The following is a 16,930-nucleotide window of genomic DNA, read 5'->3' as shown; positions in this document are numbered from 1 at the left end:
ATAAAGAATTATATACTTCTCATGTTTGCACATAAGTCCAAAAATCTCACCATATACAACCTTGAAGCAGGACCCTCCCACAATATTCTTTTCCTTGTCTCTTTTTTCATTCGTAAATTTCTATTAACAGCATGTAAATATAAAAGTAATTTTTTGTTAGGTTCCAAGAAAAAAAAATGCTCAATATTTACATTACATTTCTAAATGTAGACATGTAAAGAATGAGAAGCCCCTGATGTTCTTTGCATGCAACAGAGACACCGTATCTGAAGAATATGCCTACAATGCTATAAAAGTGCTTTGTGCATTAACTTATTCATATGGCAAGACAAAAAATATGTAGTGATAATAAACATTCATGCATATAAATGTATCTTTGTATGAAATGAATAAAAGTATCTATTAGCTTGGCAGGTATATTTTCTAGAAGGTAAGTAAAGAAAAGAAGGTTTTACAATTTCCTATGTCTTGATATAAAATTAGAAACATTGTTTTTTTAACTCAACAATGATAATCAAGGTATGAAATCATTATTTTTTTCCATAAGGAATATCATATTCAATTCTAAAAGTCACATTTACACCCTCTTGCCTTGAATACCAAGATCTCTTGCAAGGATTTTCACCAGAATCAAGAATTAAGTTAGCTACGGCACAGTCAAGAAAGACATTTTTATTGAAATGTCCAAAGAACTTGTGACATTATATCAGGTCACATAAACATCTTAAGACAGAAATATTAGAAACCAATGACAGAAGGGAAAAAATAGACAAAAAGATACATTCAACATCAGACCATGTGGTGATTGAATGGGACCACATTATGTAAATGCAATATTTTAAAGTTAGCAAATGCCAATTTGTTGATGCCCAACAAATGACTCTCTAGCCCAAAGCTGACCATCTGACATACTATAAACAACCACTCCTCTAGCACACTATGCAAGTGAAAATCACGTATGTAGACCTTAGGATTCTCATCTGAAAAATAAAGACATGGAACTCAATATCCTCCGTTCACTCCATTGGAACTGAGTTTCCAAGACTTAAAGCACCTTAAAAGTACAATGTCCTAGGATAAAATTTAAAAATCAAATGCAATGTGTTAATTCATAGGCAAGACATTTTATTTTAATTTGTATACAAAAATTGGGTACAGATTATGTTTCCCTTTACATAGTGTGCTGAATCTAAAAACTAATAATGATAGTAATAGCAATGATATCTAGGTATCAATACTATGACCACTGTGGAAACTCACCGCCCATTTGTGTTGTGATATTGCAGTACAAAGTAGAACACAGCTCTCTTTGTCTTACTAATGAACACTGAAAATATCCCTGATATTTTCCCATTAGCCTGTGGTAGGAAAATCATTGTCCGGGTGCTTCACTAACATTCCCAATCTGTCTTTACAAAAACAAAAAGAAAAGAGGAAAGGATCTAAGGATTTTGAAGGTTTTTTACACTTACATCAGAGATTTGTTAAATATGAAGTAGAGGCACATGGGAAGTCTACCTCCCTTAATATCTCAGAGTGTGTTGAAGCAATATCTGACTCCCCAATCCAACCTGCATGTATCCAGTAGCTCATTCCTGCTGTGGCACAAACAATCCTGGGGTGTCCCTACTATGACTGGAAGTATCATCTGTCATCCTGCAGTCTAGCTCCAAGAGCAAGCTCATCACAAGGCAGGTTCCATAAATAGACCTCCTGCTGGAAGCGCCAGAACAGGAGACCCACCTCCAGAAATACCACAGCTCCTAGGGGAATAGAAACCAAGCCAGGGGAGGCTGGGAATGCCCTTAGCCTGCTCTGATTGTGTTCTGGGTGAATACAGAGCTGGGCCGTCACTGCAGGGAGGGAGGGTTTGCACAACACAGAGATAAAAAGGAGCAGGAAGAGGAGAAGAAGAAAGAGGAAGAGAGGACAAGGAAGAGAAGGGAGATGGAGCACACAGGAGGGAAGAATGAAGAAGACTGGGGCAATATTAAAATGTCGTTTCCATAGCCACAAATCCAGATTTCATAGCCTTAGGGAGACCAACAAGCTCTGACTGTTTTCTTTAGCAAAGGCTGATTGGAGTATAAACTGTAGGACAGTAACTAGATGAGGAGATGGTACTATGCAGAGGGCAGAACCATTACAGATTCAACCCAAGAGGAGTTGACAGGGTTCTAGCCCAAGGTCACTACCTAGAACACCAACCACAAGCAGAGATTAGGATTTTAGAGCATATTATAAAAATGAAAACAGTCATTAGATCCTGCTTCCTGCTTCCCTTTTGTGGAAGGGGATCTGAGTCGTTACATCTGCTCTCTTCTTCTCTCACTGTCCTTCCGGCCACACCTGCCAGCAGTTTGCGGAGTGTGGCCTGCAGTGGGGTACTTCAGAGCCTTGGCTGCTGTTAACATGGTCACACCTGCTTGAGTCTTTGCTTCAGTGTCACTTCATGCTATTTGACCCTGTGGAGGCCAGATTATGCCGACTGGACAGAGACTTAAAGTTCAAGAAGGTTAACTTCTTTTCTGAATTTCCCAGGGGACTTGTGGCTTAGTTGACTGAGAAACATGCTCTCAGGGGAGATAAATCTGGAATTTATGGGTAGCCTGTGTTCTACTATCAGTTCTTAGCCAAGAATTAGAGCCCTTGCCTACAAACAGAAAGCTTAACTGGGGGTGGGTGACTATGCATATCTAGGGATGGTGGAACTGTGCATGCAGGAGTTGCAGGGATAAGGAGGACCACTCTCATCTGCTATTTCTTTTTCACTAAGCATTGTTTTGCCAGAAAAGCCACTCAGCTTGAAATCAACCACTTGACTCCGGCGACAACACTTGGAGCGAAGTATCTGATCTCCTGGCCTCTGCACCTCCTTCACCCTGAGTCAACAGCACTTAAATAGAATCTCTGCAGGCCACCCCCAGGCCATGCCACCCTTTCCTCTGCCCCATAATGCTGCATGAACCACTCAAGCAAATGACTGCTGTGAGACTTTGAATGGGGAAGACAAGCAAAAATCAAACCAACAACAGCAATCACAGAAAAAGACCGTAACTTTGCATTCTACGCTTTTCAATGGAATGATACCATACCGACTCCAAGGCATTTGTGAGCTTGGAGCTTGCTCAAACTTTCAGAAGGCTGGGGCCACTGTTTGGAAAACCAAGGGGCAAAGAGAGAAAGAAAATCTCCTGGTGTGTGTATGTGTGTGTGTGTTGGTGTGTGCAAACATACATATGTATGGACCCCAGTGCATATGTTTTGTGGGGTCTTCGGGCAGTGGCCCTGTATGGTGGCCCCACCTCATTTATCTCATCTCCTGTGGCATTGAACTCCACGCTGCAGGACCAGGCTCGCTCCTGCTCCTTGGCTCTCATGCACCAGCTCATGTGCTCCACTTCAAGGGCCTCCAGCTGCTGCTGCAAGTTCTTTGCAGAAACATTAGAGCAATTCTAAACACAAGAGACAAGCAAAAGGAATGAATGAAACCCCCGTGAAACAGAGGCACTGCTTACCTGCACCATGAGCTTCAGAAATGACATGGTAAAAGAAGACTTAGGATCCTAACCTATTTTGCCTTACATACATTTGAATAATGTTATTGCAGAAAGAAGCCAGACAGCCAACAGGATAGGAAAGACATTTTCAGCCTGGAATCTCCAGTTCTGAAGATTCACTCACCTCACCCTACTTCCCAGAGACACCGTTCACCACAGGCTATAATTTTGACTTCAAAAGACGTAGCATATGCATTAGAAATGTTCTGCTTCTCCACTATAATTTTCCTGTCAACTTGAGTTTAACCTTGGGTTCATTTGTCAAGCATTCTCCCAGCTCAGCTTATCACAGAGGGGCTGTTGGGGCCAAGGCCAGAAGAGGTTGGCGAACAATTTGCATTATTTGTACAAAGTAAGACATCTTCCTTTCCTGCTCCATTTTATTTTTAAATAAACTCATTAATAAAATAAAACTCTTAAAAAAGAAAGCTCTTTCCTGGCAAAAGTAGATTCTGTTATCAGCAACAAAAGCTTGTATTTCTTTCAGTTTTATATATATATATATATTTTTTTTTTCAGGTTCCCTGCATTAGTGTATATCTTAAATGAACCTTCAAATAAAATTTTATTAATGTTATACATCTTAATGGAATAAATTACAATCTTTTCTTCCCTCAAGTTAAGAATTTTGAGCAATATTTTTATAAAAACATAGCTCAAGACATTCATTCTTTAGGAAATTTTGACCCAGAAGTATTATTTCCTTTTCTTTTAGACTTCTCTGCTGAGATTTCTCCAGTGGCGCTATGCCAAACCAATAGCTCGCCGGGGTGCTTCGGCACCTCTACACTAGGTTTTTAGGGTTAGGCCAGCTGGTGTCTCTGGGCCTCATGTTCTTCCTCTATAAAATGAGGGTGATAATCTAGAACAAATTTAGTATCTAGTTCCCCACATCTGCATTGCTAGAGTGGTATCATCCATATAATGTGAGCAATAAAAATAATTTTCACATTTCCAGTAATGATTGAAAACTTAAAAAAAAAACATTTGTAGCATAGTTTCCTTAAAGAAATATTTTTAAATATTATCATTTTATAAAAACCCAATATACATTATTAATATGATCTTTCTTCAGCTTAAGTCCTTGAAATCTGTTATACATTTCATACCTTGAGCATATCTCAAATGTAGCTAAATCTGTAAAAGTGATATTTGATTCATAAGATTTACAGGTTCAAAAGTAGATTCATAGGCCCCAAGTTATTCTTGACACTCTAAAGTTTTCCAATAACCATCCTGAGGATTAGTTTTAAAGTCTCAATTAATTCAGATGAAATAAAAAGATTAATTCTTAGTTACATGAAACACATTTCAAATATGAAAACATAAATATCATGTAGGACTATAGAATTCTCTTTGAAAATAATATGAGAATAAATGTGTTAGCGTTTGCATTCAAATTGTCTTTAAACAGTTTTTATAGGTGGTAGAAACTCACCACAAATAATTCCTTTAATGGTTTACTTTATATTTGAACTTAATGTATAGTAAGCTGCCTGGTTTCTTTCCTATTACGGGCGGTCCCCAGTGAGGCAGAGTTACAGAAGATGCTGTGCTAGGATGCTTACAGGCCGCTGTGCTGAAGAGATGATGTCCACACCTAAGGAGAGGGCCAGTTCCCAGAGATGCTCCACATGTGCCTGCTTCTCCCGAGAGCGATCAAGGTGAATCTGGGCATCAGGAGTATCGCGTAGATTCTTCAGCTGTTCTACAGATTCCAGTTCTCTGGATTTGGTGAGATGCCCTAGCTGGAATTTAAGCCATTAACAATTAACCTGGCTTTTATAGGAAGACAACTGTTTATATCTATGTTCTGGTGCATACTTTACTAGCTAGTCAAATTATTGCCAAGTTAATTCATATTTTTTGAATGTATTTAGTATAGGGTTTACAGGGTCTCACTACACAGATTGGACTCGGAGTGAACCTCCTGTTTTCAGCCTCCCAAGTGCTGGGATTACAGGCAGGAGCCACGACGCCCAGTCTCAGTTGCTATCTCAGTGTGCCCCAAGGGCGAGGCCAGCATGGCACACCAGGGATGGCACCCCAGTCGGGCACCTCAGTCTGCTGAGCTATCTGGCCAGCCCCATAATTATTAATACTATGGCTGAGCCCATGTTGTAGAACTATAAACCCAATAGGGTAACACTGCCAGTTCTAGGAAGGAAGGAAATACCTTTGTTAGTTGTAAGCTAAAACCTTAGCGGAGATCCAGATATACTATGACCTGAACAAACTCAGAGGTTGTTTTAAAGGGCGATCAATTTACCTCTAACTCTGTGCTAATACAGGTGAAAAACTCTGAACTTTTTGTTGAAAAGGCAACCAACAAACAGGTACTTGAGATTCATAAATACTGTGCTTGGCTTCTACCCTCAAAGAACTTACATTTGAGTTGGGGAAAAAAATCTACTTTGATCAAGAAGCAATTAAGGATTGAGACTCTAACCATGTGTCAGAGAATCCATGAAATCTCTAGGAATTTAAGAGACTCCAAATGAGGTAGGACTCTGGGAATGACGTATAGGATTTTCTCAACAGGGAGAAAAAACACTTGCTAGGTAATGGTACTCTAGGAGTCAAGGCGTGGAACAGAAATGTGCGCACTGTCATCCTTGAGGGACTAAGAGCTCAGTTTGGCAGGAATTGAAGGGGAGAGAGGGGTTCACTGAGGGATAAGCTAGGGATCAGTTTGTATAGGCTTCTAATATCAGGTTGAGCAACTTGACTCTGATTTATTACATAATAATTAATTTTTAATGTCCTGGTGTAAAACCCGGGATCTCTCAGATATCTGCAGCAAGTCTTACCTCCTCCTTGACCTGGTGGAACTGGACTAATTTGTAGAGGACATCCTCATAATCCTGGATTCTCTCTGTTTGTTGCTGGTGGAGGTAAATAAGATCTTGGAGCTGCTGAGACTTCTCTTTCACGGGGGCTCCTTGGCCACTTAGCTCTTCTGATTCTTTCATGATGAACTGAACCTCATCCTTTAGTTGCTAAAAGAGAAAGCAATATAAGAAACACGGCTTTTAGAAAGGTTTTACTTTACAAGTGACAATCTAAATCACGAGTCATTCTCTCATTTGTTAAGAAATGTTTAGTTTGAGCCTCCCTCCAAATCCAGGCACTGTGTCTGATGCTTGGGATAGCTCATTCCATTCCTATCTGCTCAGAAATGTATGACCAATACACAAAACAGTGTTTGAGAGATAGATGGTGAAATGGGAAGTGTTGTACTTCTGTGGCACATCTAATATTCTAGTCATTTGTTAAGTAAATGTAGTGTTATGGATTTGTGTCTAGTTGTCCCCCCAAAGCCTCATACAGTCATGGGGTGGGGACTTCTAGAATTTGTGATTAACTCATGATCCACTGGGATTATGGGTGATCCAAGGCTGAGGTTATGGGTTTTAGTACTGCTGGGATTATGGGTGTGAGTACTTCCCCTAGCCTGGGGCAGAGAGCCTGAATGTAGTAGAAGAGACAGAGAGACAGACTTTCTGTAGCCATTACCCCTTGTTGTTGTTGCTACTCTTCCACCACCATGAAGTGCTGCTCTCTGCCCTGTGCCCCTCTGCCTTGGAGTCAGCTGAATATGGACTGAACCCTCCAGTAACTGTGAGCTAAATAAACTGTTCCTTCCTTCATTTTGGGTGTCGGATATTTGTCCCAGCAATGAGAGAAGAGTAACTAAGACATGTAATTATTTAGGAAGCCCATAATCATCTCTGATATTTAATATAAACTGGAATCAGATGGTATGGTAAGAACACCAAGAGAAGGCAAGTGTAAAAATATATCAGGGAATTACTTGTACTCTCTGATTAAAGAATGATCAGAATGAAGAACCACCTGAACAGCACCTTAGATGTAATGCTTCAAAATGGTCATCCCATAGTCCACAAATAGCCACCACATGCAGAGAGGACTAAACTGCCTTCCCTTCTACCCAGCACTGCTCAGATATCCCTTATAGGAATCTGGATTCTGGAAAAGAACTTGCAAAGGACAGACACCTTAATTGGGTGATACTGTAATTTCAGGAGTGGATCTTGTACTAAAGGTCGCAGTAGTTGTTGTAGCTATATCTAGATGTCCCCAGAATCCTCCTGTGGTCATAAGTGGGGCACTTTGAAGGTGGCTGGGTTAGGGTGTCCAAATGTGAAGTAAGGGGGTGATGCTGCAGTGAAGGATGTGGACAACAGAGGCAAACCTGAGCTTGAGAGACTCCAATCAATAGGCTTGTGCTGTGATGGAATACAAAGGTAGAGAAGGCAGGCCTTCTGCCACTGCTGCTTGCTGCCACTGCCCTCTGCCTGCCACACCATGAACTGTTTCTCTCCTCAGTGGCCCTCTGCCATGCCACCCTGTCTTGGAGCCAGCTGAGTATGGACTGAATCCTTCACAAACTATAAGCCAAAATAAACTTTTCCTTTTTTAACTTTGGGTGTTGGGTATTTTGTCTCAGTAACTAGAAAAGTCATTGAGACAGTAATAGAAATGATTTGGGTCGAGGTAATGTTCAGAAGACTCCCTCAAAAGGGGTCCTCAAGTTCGAGTGAAGCATGTGGGCACCAAAACATGCACTCACAGTGACAGAGCTACCTAGACTTGGCAGTGGGTCTTGATTAAGGGGAGCTTCTACCCATCATGTTCTCAAATGACATCCAGTAGGCATGGAACACAGGGTATATCAAAGAGCATAACATAGGCTAGGCACATTTTCTGAGAGTTTTGGTGAGTTTGCTGTGTTACAGTGGTGTATATACACAGGAAGGGTGGTGGTTATATTTTTACCTAAGTTTGGTCTTGAGGAACCTATGTTTAGATATTTTCTAGAAGAATATTCAATCATCTTATTTGGGGATTTTTAATTTTTTTTTATCTTTAGAGAGAAAACAAAAACAGAATAACAACAAAGGCAAAAACAGAACGCAAGAAACAATTAAAAAGATACAGAATTTCAAAATACGATGATAGAAAATTAACAATGGTAGTTGTATTACATATTGGGGATTTTTAAAAAGTGACAATTATAAAATAATGTCAGATAAAAACATGCGTGTCTTAATTTTACAGCAGACTCCCAAAACTGAGACCTGAAGATAATGTGGGAAATGTATGAGGGCAGTCGGGAGCCAGGGACATGACTTGAAGTTCTGTCTATCATATCCTGAGGTTATTCCGAGAAGGGTAAATGTTATGGTTTAGGGTTTATTTTGTAAGGGGAAATAATACAATGCAGGACACATTTTTTAATGTTATTTTATAATTAATCACCCAAAGAATCATATACAAGAAGTGCAGAAAATCTGTCCACACTAAAGACCAAAGAATCCAGCTGAGAGCCTGGATCCTAAAGTCCTGCATGAGTCCAGCTGAAAGCCTACAGCCCACAGCAATGCCTCCCACAAGTCCAACTGGAGGCCTAGAGCCCATAGCGTCTCATGCAGGCCTGCTTCATAGATCTGCACTGGGAAGGCCCAAAGGTCAGAGGCAGAAGCTAGAAAGTCTATGCCAGTGTGATGAATGATCTGTGCTAGCAGGCTGAGGAATCTGCACTGGAGCCAGGAAGCAATGTTCAAGGTAAAAACCAGAGTTCCCCACAAGAGTACTGCAGCCATCCTCAGCAACAGTGAGGTCCTGAGCTTGAGTTCCCACCAGGAAAACCAAAGCAATAAGCTCCATGAAGCTGAGCAGGGCACTACCTTCTCCTCCAGAGCCAGCAAGTGACGCTCAAGATGAGGACCAGTGCGCCCCTAGAATGAACTCTCGTCATTCTCAGTGACAACGAACCTCCTGAGCTCCTCCTCCAATAAGAACAAGCAAGTTGTTTGGGAAAGCCAGCATGATAAGCTCACTCAGTAGAAGAGCAGCGCAGGAGAACCCATGGCATCCAACAACCCCAATAGCTTCTCCAAACAGCTTCCCTAACAGCTTCTGGACAGCTGCTCCTGTTCTGCCTCATGCTGCTGGCAACAACCCTCAGGTGACCTCCCACACCAGTACCATGCTAGTTCAATTCAGCTGAGTATAACAAGTTGCCCACCAGTTGGCCATTCACCACAGTGAGAGAAAGCACAACAAAATTCCTGGGATGGCAGTGGGGACCACAGTGCTGGTGGGAGGGCATGGTAATATCCCAGTGTGATTTCAGAGACCAAGAGTATCAGAGTCTTGAAGTGAAATGTTGCCTATCCTTGTTCTGAAATATTTGCATTTAAAACATTCTCTAGTAATTAGAGTAATGACATCCTAAACCACTAAGTGCCCTTGTTTTCTATTGTTGTTTTTTTGCTGTAAACTATAACCAAATTCACTATTTTGGCCATTTAGAGCACACAATTCAGTGGCATTAATGGGCTGACATTAATGTGTAGCCATGAACCTCATCCATCTCCACAGCCTTTGCAGCACCCCAAAGAGAAACAGTCCCCATTACACAGCTCCCGAATCCTGCCTCCCTCTCGGCAGGCTCTGGAACTTCTAGTCTGCTTTCTGTCTCTATGAGTGAATATATATGCTAAAAAGATTAATCAGAGTGGAGATATATGCTAAATGCAGTTATAATTTAATAACATGGGATAATCTAACATTAAAAGTAAATTTAGGCCATTTTGTGGCCCAGATGTTTGTGTATTATATAAGTGCAAGCAGAAAAGGCGTAGAAAAATACGTCTTTACAATCAAGGTCTAGACAAAAAAAAAAAAAAAAAAAAAAAAATTCACCAGACAGTTAAAAAACAATTAGATAAATTTCAGTGGAACAGTTTGTAATTTTTCTTAATATATTTGGTTGTTGTAGGGTCTCACAATACAGCTCGGATTCGTGGTGATCCTCCTACTTTCAGCCTCCCCAGTGCTGAGATTACAGGTGTGCACCACTCTGCCTGGATTCTGGCTGGCTCCGCCCACCCTGGGGGCGGAGCTGGCCTGGCATGTGGTGCTGGGGAATCAAACCACGGTCACTGCACTTGCCTAAGCAGGCACTTAGTCTGCTGAGCTATCTCACCAGCCCCTAAATTTTTTTTTAAAAAATTCACTTAAATTCATCCTATTATTATTATTATTATTATTATTACTATTACCTGGAAGTGTGGCTTCATTTCATTCCATTTTTTCTGCAGGTCTGAAATGGTCTGGCCGCTGCCACCGAGGTCAAGTGCAGACACAGGCATAAGCGCTTCCTGGAGCACCTTTAAGCTGTGAGTAGTCTGAAATAAACATTGGACGTGGGTGTAGATGCTCTTTGCCTCCTCCAGCAAATATGTGATGGCCATGCTGGTGAAGACCGGGTGTGCTATGAAACTTCTCAGCCTCTGAAACTAACACACCCTTTGAGCTCATGGTGCTAAACCACCATGTGCCCTTGTTCTCTATTGCTCTTTCCTGCTTTTATTGTGGTAAACTATAACAAAATTCACCCTTTTATCATCTTGAGCATGTAATTCAGTGGCATTCATCCACCCATTTGATGGTGCCACCATCATTCTCATCTAGCCCAGAACCTTGCAGCAACCCAAACAGAAACTGTGCCCGTTCTACACCTCCCGCTTCCTGCTCCCTCTCTGCAGCCCTGCACAGCTTCAGTTGTGCTTTCTGTATCTATGGACTTGGCTACCAGCACAAGTGAAATCATGCAGTATTTATCCTTCGGTGCTGGGTGTACTTCACTCCCCTTATGGGTTTTCAGGTTCTATCACGTGGCAGCATGTATCAGAATTTCCCTTCTTTTTTCCGGCTCAGTAGCACCGCACACCTCCTCACCTTCTTAAACTGCTCCTTCAGTGCTGCCCACCGCCGCTTCACGGGCTCCTGTGAGGTAGCTTCAAGCTGCCGTGCAAGTCGAAGGTGGCCGAGTTCCGCTCGTCCAGCCTGCTGGCTTTCCAAGGTGCTCTCCACACTGTGAGCTTCCTTCCTCTCATTTGCTATCTCATTCTTTTTTGCCTGTTAAATTAATAATCCATATAGTGTTTTTTTCCTTCACAAGAAATACAAAAGCAGTGCTTGAGTTCCCACCTGCCGTCTCGTTATTTTCTAGTGTTTGAAGGGCCATTTAATGAGCATCGGGATTGATACATTTGGAAGTCAAGAATTTTTTTACTGTATAAATTTAAAAGTGCATTCCACCTTTTATTTGAACACACTCATTAGAATATGCCCACATCCTGACATCCAAGGAAAGCAGGGAGTGGACTGTTCAGGACTTCTGATTTTTTTCCTTTAAACTCATCCATCGTGTATACCCTGTGTTTCCCAAAAATAAACCCTAGCTGAAAAATGATCAGCCTTGGAAAGAGAGGTCAAAAATGCCAGCCCCAATTATCCTAACCTCTCCTACAAGACAGACGACTGAAGTCAGAAGGCTATGGCGATCTGTACCAGGTGTCTTAATCTCTAGCTGTATAGCAGGATTTAGCACAAGTGATTTTGTGCTTGGAAGACTTAATATTTTGGCTACTCAGAAAAATTAACTCATTTTCCAAGTGTCTGGTTGGTAGACATAGTGCTCATTTTACTTCTGTGAAGAGCATGGAAAATTTTGTCCTAAGCCAGTCTAAATAAACCACTAAGCTCCCCGTTTTCCATCTATGTTCATGTACAGCAACTGGACCCCTGATGGCCTGCATCCAGTTACCTTGGCAACACGTGGGCTGGCCCTAGGTGGCATTCCTGGTGTTCATTCCTATGATAAATTAGCACATTCATCTATTAGAGTGAAAGCCTAAATCAATTTGTCTGATCTTCTTGATTTTTGGATGAACCAAAAGCTTTCTAGTCTCAAGCTTGGAATATCAGCCATGGCAACAAAACCCAAGCAGAGGCCCTTCCCAAACCAGCCAGTCACTGTGTTCTGTCGGTATTATTTGTCTGAATGTCTACCCACCCCACAAATTAAAAAAAAATAATAATGTTTAACTTTACCAGCAATTTGCTATCCCACAATGTCACAAAATCAGTAAATCTGTCATGTGATTTTTACTTTTTATCAAGAAAAGGAAGCTTAATTTATCATGACAATGGTGAAGAAGATTTTGAGATGAAGTGAGCTTGTATTGGTACCAAGATAAAAGCCTAAAGCTGGGGAGATGGCTCAGTAGAATAAGTGTTTCTCTAGAAGTACAAGGGCCTGAGTTCAATCCCGGTTTCTGGGAAAAAAAAAAAAAAAAAAGATAAAAGCCTAACACAGTGTGATAGTAAAATACTATTTCTGAGAGCTGCAAATAATAATTTGGGTGTTGCATAAACTTGAGTTTATTCAGACATAATACAAAATATGTCGTAGGCTGGGTTCCTGCTACAGATCCTAAAAAATGGAGCTTGACTACCATCTTAAATCTGTAAAAGATACCTGGATAGATGTTCTAAACATACCAAACAAAAACTCAAAAACTAACTCAATCTTTCTATACAGCTTCCACATGACAAAGGAACATAGGCTAAGTCCTTAGCCATTTTTTTTTTTTTTGGATGCTTAAGGATACTGTCAGTTACCTTACTCACATTTAATGTATATGCTATTCTAAATAGTTTTAGCAGTACTCATTTTCAAACAGTAAAAGCTAAAAAAAAAAAAAAAAAAAAAAAAAAAAAAAAAAAAAAAAAAAAAAAAAAAAAAAAGGAAATAAAACGATGCCCATGGTTTGGAGTAGGTGAGGACTGCTAAAACCTAACTCCTCTAAATGAATCCGAGCTCCAGAGAAATTAAGCACATCCCCAGGTACCAAGGAAATTAGAAATGTCAGTTTCTGAAAATGTACAGGAATGAAAAGAACCAGTTAATTAGGGAAAGGAGCATGTCCTCACTTTCAGTAGGGGAGAGAGGAAGGATTACACAAGTGGTAGATGTGTATATTTCACACTGATGCCCACTGCAATAATTCCATCATTATCAAATATTCTATGAGCATTTGGGGGGAAAAATGCCTTCATCACTAGAAGTCAGCTTGATGTGTGTCAAATAATATCCCTGTATTTCATAAGCCCTCAGCTACAGAGGTCTTATGTTGAGCAGTTTATTTGAGGAATTTTCCCACTACAGACTTAAGAAAATGATTGTGAGGTCATGGGTGAGTTAAATTACTATTGGAACATTCATGATTGTTTAAAGAACTGGTTAATGAACAAAATGCTTCATAAACTGGGACATCAATCTTCTTTGGGGGCACTTTTATTAACAAATTAATTACAGCCACAGGTTTACTTGTCCAATCTACAGAAATAATACAAGAAGAGATAGCTAATGTAGCAAACAGGTCCAAATCATTTTAACAAGGGAAAAGCGTGGGTGGAGTCCTAGTGAAATCAAGTAAGAATAAAAATGCAGACTCATGTTTGTATGTAAGACATAATTGACTGACATCATATAGGTGAGACCTGGGTTGGCTGAAGCTGCAGCATAAATGGTGTGTGAGTTTTACTTAGTCACAAACTTAATATGAAAATAGCAAAATGAAATGCTAGTAGCATCTTAGGTCTCATTAGTAAACAAGAATGTCCAAGGGCCATCCAGATAGCTCAGCAGACTAAAGTGCCTGCTTAGGCAGAGCCCAGAAAGCAGCGTTCCATCACCTGTGTGCCCTGCCGGCCTGTGGAGGACCACCTGAGCAGCTCTCCTTGTAAGAAGAGCCACTGTCTCCATGGTGACCGAGCCTGACCCTGTTTCCTCGTATTGTTCTGTACAGAGCTGGCTAGGACTTCTGTTTATCCTTCAATTGGCCTGAAGCAATGTATATTGGTCTAGCTGAGGTGCTGGTGATAGTCTTTGAAGGTGGCATGCATGTTTCCCTGGTAAACCTGCTGTTCTTTAATGTGAGCTGGGTGGAGCCAGGACAGTAGAGCTAATGCTCCGCACTGCCAGCTGGGATCGAGCCTTAAGACAGAGGCTATGACTTCCTGGGGCTTGAAAGACCACATCAGAGCTGAAGCACCAGACTTATCAAAACATTAGATACTATATAATGCAGATTACTCTCTCTGCATATCCTCTCTGCATATGACAGAGGTAAATTTAGGCCACCCACCTAGCTCAGCTCACAATGATCACCTACTTCCCACAATTCTCAGTCAATCCTCCTCAAGCCACTCCCTTACTGAATAAAAACCGGGGGAGGTCCTGGGTCGCTCTCTCTGGGTTCCAGAAAGCCATCTTCATGGCTGGACTTAGAGCCCCTTGACTCCCCGATAATTGAAAATATAATTTAGTGTCTTTATTTTCGCCATGGGTTGCATTGTAAGTGGCAGATTGGAATCAACTTGATGGGATTCCAATAATGTAACTTTGGGATTACAAATATTGGCTTCTTGGACTGAGGAGAGGACCTGAAAGTGTCTCCTACACTGGCCCTGCCCCCAGGGTGCACTGAGATAGCCGCTGAGACTGGGCGTGGTGGCACATGCCTTAATCCTAGCACATGGGAGGCTATAAACAGGAGGATGACTGAGTCTGATCTATGCAGTGAGACCCTGTAGACCCTGTACTAAATACATTAAAAAAAAATCATACTGTCCAGGTTTTATATTCACTGTGATGCAGCTATACTTTGTTTTCAGACTACTTTATAAATGATTTTTTAAAAATGGTAGACAACGCTAAAAAGGAAGAGGATGGAAAGAAATACTAAGCTGCCTCACAAATAACATAGATTTGTATGTATTTAGCTGTAAAAAAAGACTTGTATTAGACAGAGCAACTGGTTTCAATGTTTTAAGGAATTAATTACACATGTCAGAGAAATTAAATATGAATATCTTTTTGTCCCTGTGTAGTGAGGGTTAGAAAAGATGGGAAGAGAAATTTATTTAAAATTTTAAAATGTATTTAAATAAATAAAATTGATTTAAATTGGTTGTAGCAGAGCCAGCCAGGTAGCTCAGTAAACTAAAGCGTCTTTTTGACGGAGCATAGTGACCAGGGTTTAATCCCTGGGCCTGCCATGCTGGCCCCGTCCCTGGGGGGTACTGAGCCAGAGATTGAGACTGGGCGTGGTGGTGTGCACCTGTAATCCCAGCACTTGGGAGGCTGAAAACAGGAGGATCACTAAGAGTCCGATTTACACAGTGACACCCTGTAGATCCTGCAGACCCTGTCCTAAATTCATACAAAATAAAAATAAATAAATTGGTTGTAGCTGCTGGCATTTCCCAGCAATAAAATAAGCAATTTCATTTTAAAGGTACCTGAGGCAATGAAAGCAGGAGAGATCAACTATCATTTAAGAATTCTAGGGAAAACATTTGTGTCAGAGGTGGATGTATCACCTGTGCTTATTTCACAGGTATACAACTACCAAGTTTAGGGTGCATTTATAAATGCAGTGGAGCTTCACTATAGAAGGATCTGCTAAAGGTCTGAACAAGATGCAAAAGAATTTTGAAATTCTTCTGAATAAATATTCATCCCAAAAGTTTCATTAGCCTCTGAAAATGCTGTAAGGACCTGGCTGGGTGCTTTCAACATAAGTCAGAACTTTAGAGTGAACTCTGCAGGACTCTCCCATAGTACCAGTGTTGCAGTGAGGTCATAGTTGTTCTTCCTTCTGAATAGCTCATAGTCTTCTCATTATAAATTAGTAAGAGCTCCAGGACCAAGTAAGCATACAAATGCTAGGCTTTAGGACTGGTCCAGGTTAAATGAAGCTACAAAGAGCTTTGGAAAACAGCACTGTTAATTAACAGACAATGAACTTTTGAATTTATGATTCTGACTTTGATAAGTACTCCTTGGAGAAAATGTGATTCACTTAATGTTCTCACCATTTTTATTAAATTAAGGAATGCAAGCCCCAGGTCTTGGGCTAAAAAACTCTTCTTTAAATATAACTGCCACTGCTTCTCAGCAGAGCCAGACCAACACATGGCTTTAGCATCAACCTCTTCTTTCCAAGGGATTGCAGTTTGATAAAACTTCTTGAGGCTCTGAAACTGTTCCTCTACCTAAAGAAAAAGACAATAAATGAAAGTTACAAGCATACAAAACCATTTTAAAGGAAAAGGATCACTGGGTTAGTGTAAAAGCATATGTAACAATTATAATGAATTCTTTGCATAATTATGGAATATTGTCACTTTGCTAAAAAGACATGAGGGTCTCTTTAGACTGCTAGCAGACAGGACTGTCACTGGTTGGTAAACTGAACTGACAAGATTATTATCCATAAGAACTATTTATCGCAGTCATGTTAGCAAATCTAGAAAGACAGAAAGGAGAGCAGTTCTTGCCTGAGGCTGGGGTGTGGGCTAGCACCCAGGTTCTTTGGGGAAATTGGGGATATACCAAATCTATAGTGCTGTGCTGGCTCCAGAACTCTATAAATATTAAATATCCTAAAATAGTGACTTTTATGCTATATACATTATACCCCAAT

General features: G+C 40.7%; 1 protein-coding gene across 2 annotated transcripts in view; it reads right to left on the bottom strand.

Annotated features, from left to right (window-relative positions):
• Window positions 1-16,930, bottom strand: part of Ccdc141 (coiled-coil domain containing 141) — a 236,979-nt gene that overhangs the window by 31,142 nt on the left and 188,907 nt on the right. For both annotated transcript variants that reach the window (XM_004634708.2, XM_023719134.1), the window contains exons 12-17: window positions 16,320-16,499; window positions 11,331-11,510; window positions 10,652-10,777; window positions 6,371-6,559; window positions 5,129-5,308; window positions 3,306-3,455 (exon numbers count right to left, since the gene is read on the bottom strand). In XM_004634708.2, coding sequence (XP_004634765.1) covers window positions 3,306-3,455; window positions 5,129-5,308; window positions 6,371-6,559; window positions 10,652-10,777; window positions 11,331-11,510; window positions 16,320-16,499 — 1,005 coding nt within the window. The remainder of the gene's footprint in view (window positions 1-3,305; window positions 3,456-5,128; window positions 5,309-6,370; window positions 6,560-10,651; window positions 10,778-11,330; window positions 11,511-16,319; window positions 16,500-16,930) is intronic.

Source organism: Octodon degus, unplaced genomic scaffold (assembly GCF_000260255.1).
Source record: "Octodon degus isolate 3935 unplaced genomic scaffold, OctDeg1.0 scaffold00065, whole genome shotgun sequence".
NCBI lineage: Eukaryota > Metazoa > Chordata > Mammalia > Rodentia > Octodontidae > Octodon > Octodon degus.
The sequence above is the reverse complement of the archived record's forward strand: the minus strand, read 5'-3'. Positions and strand labels throughout refer to the sequence as shown.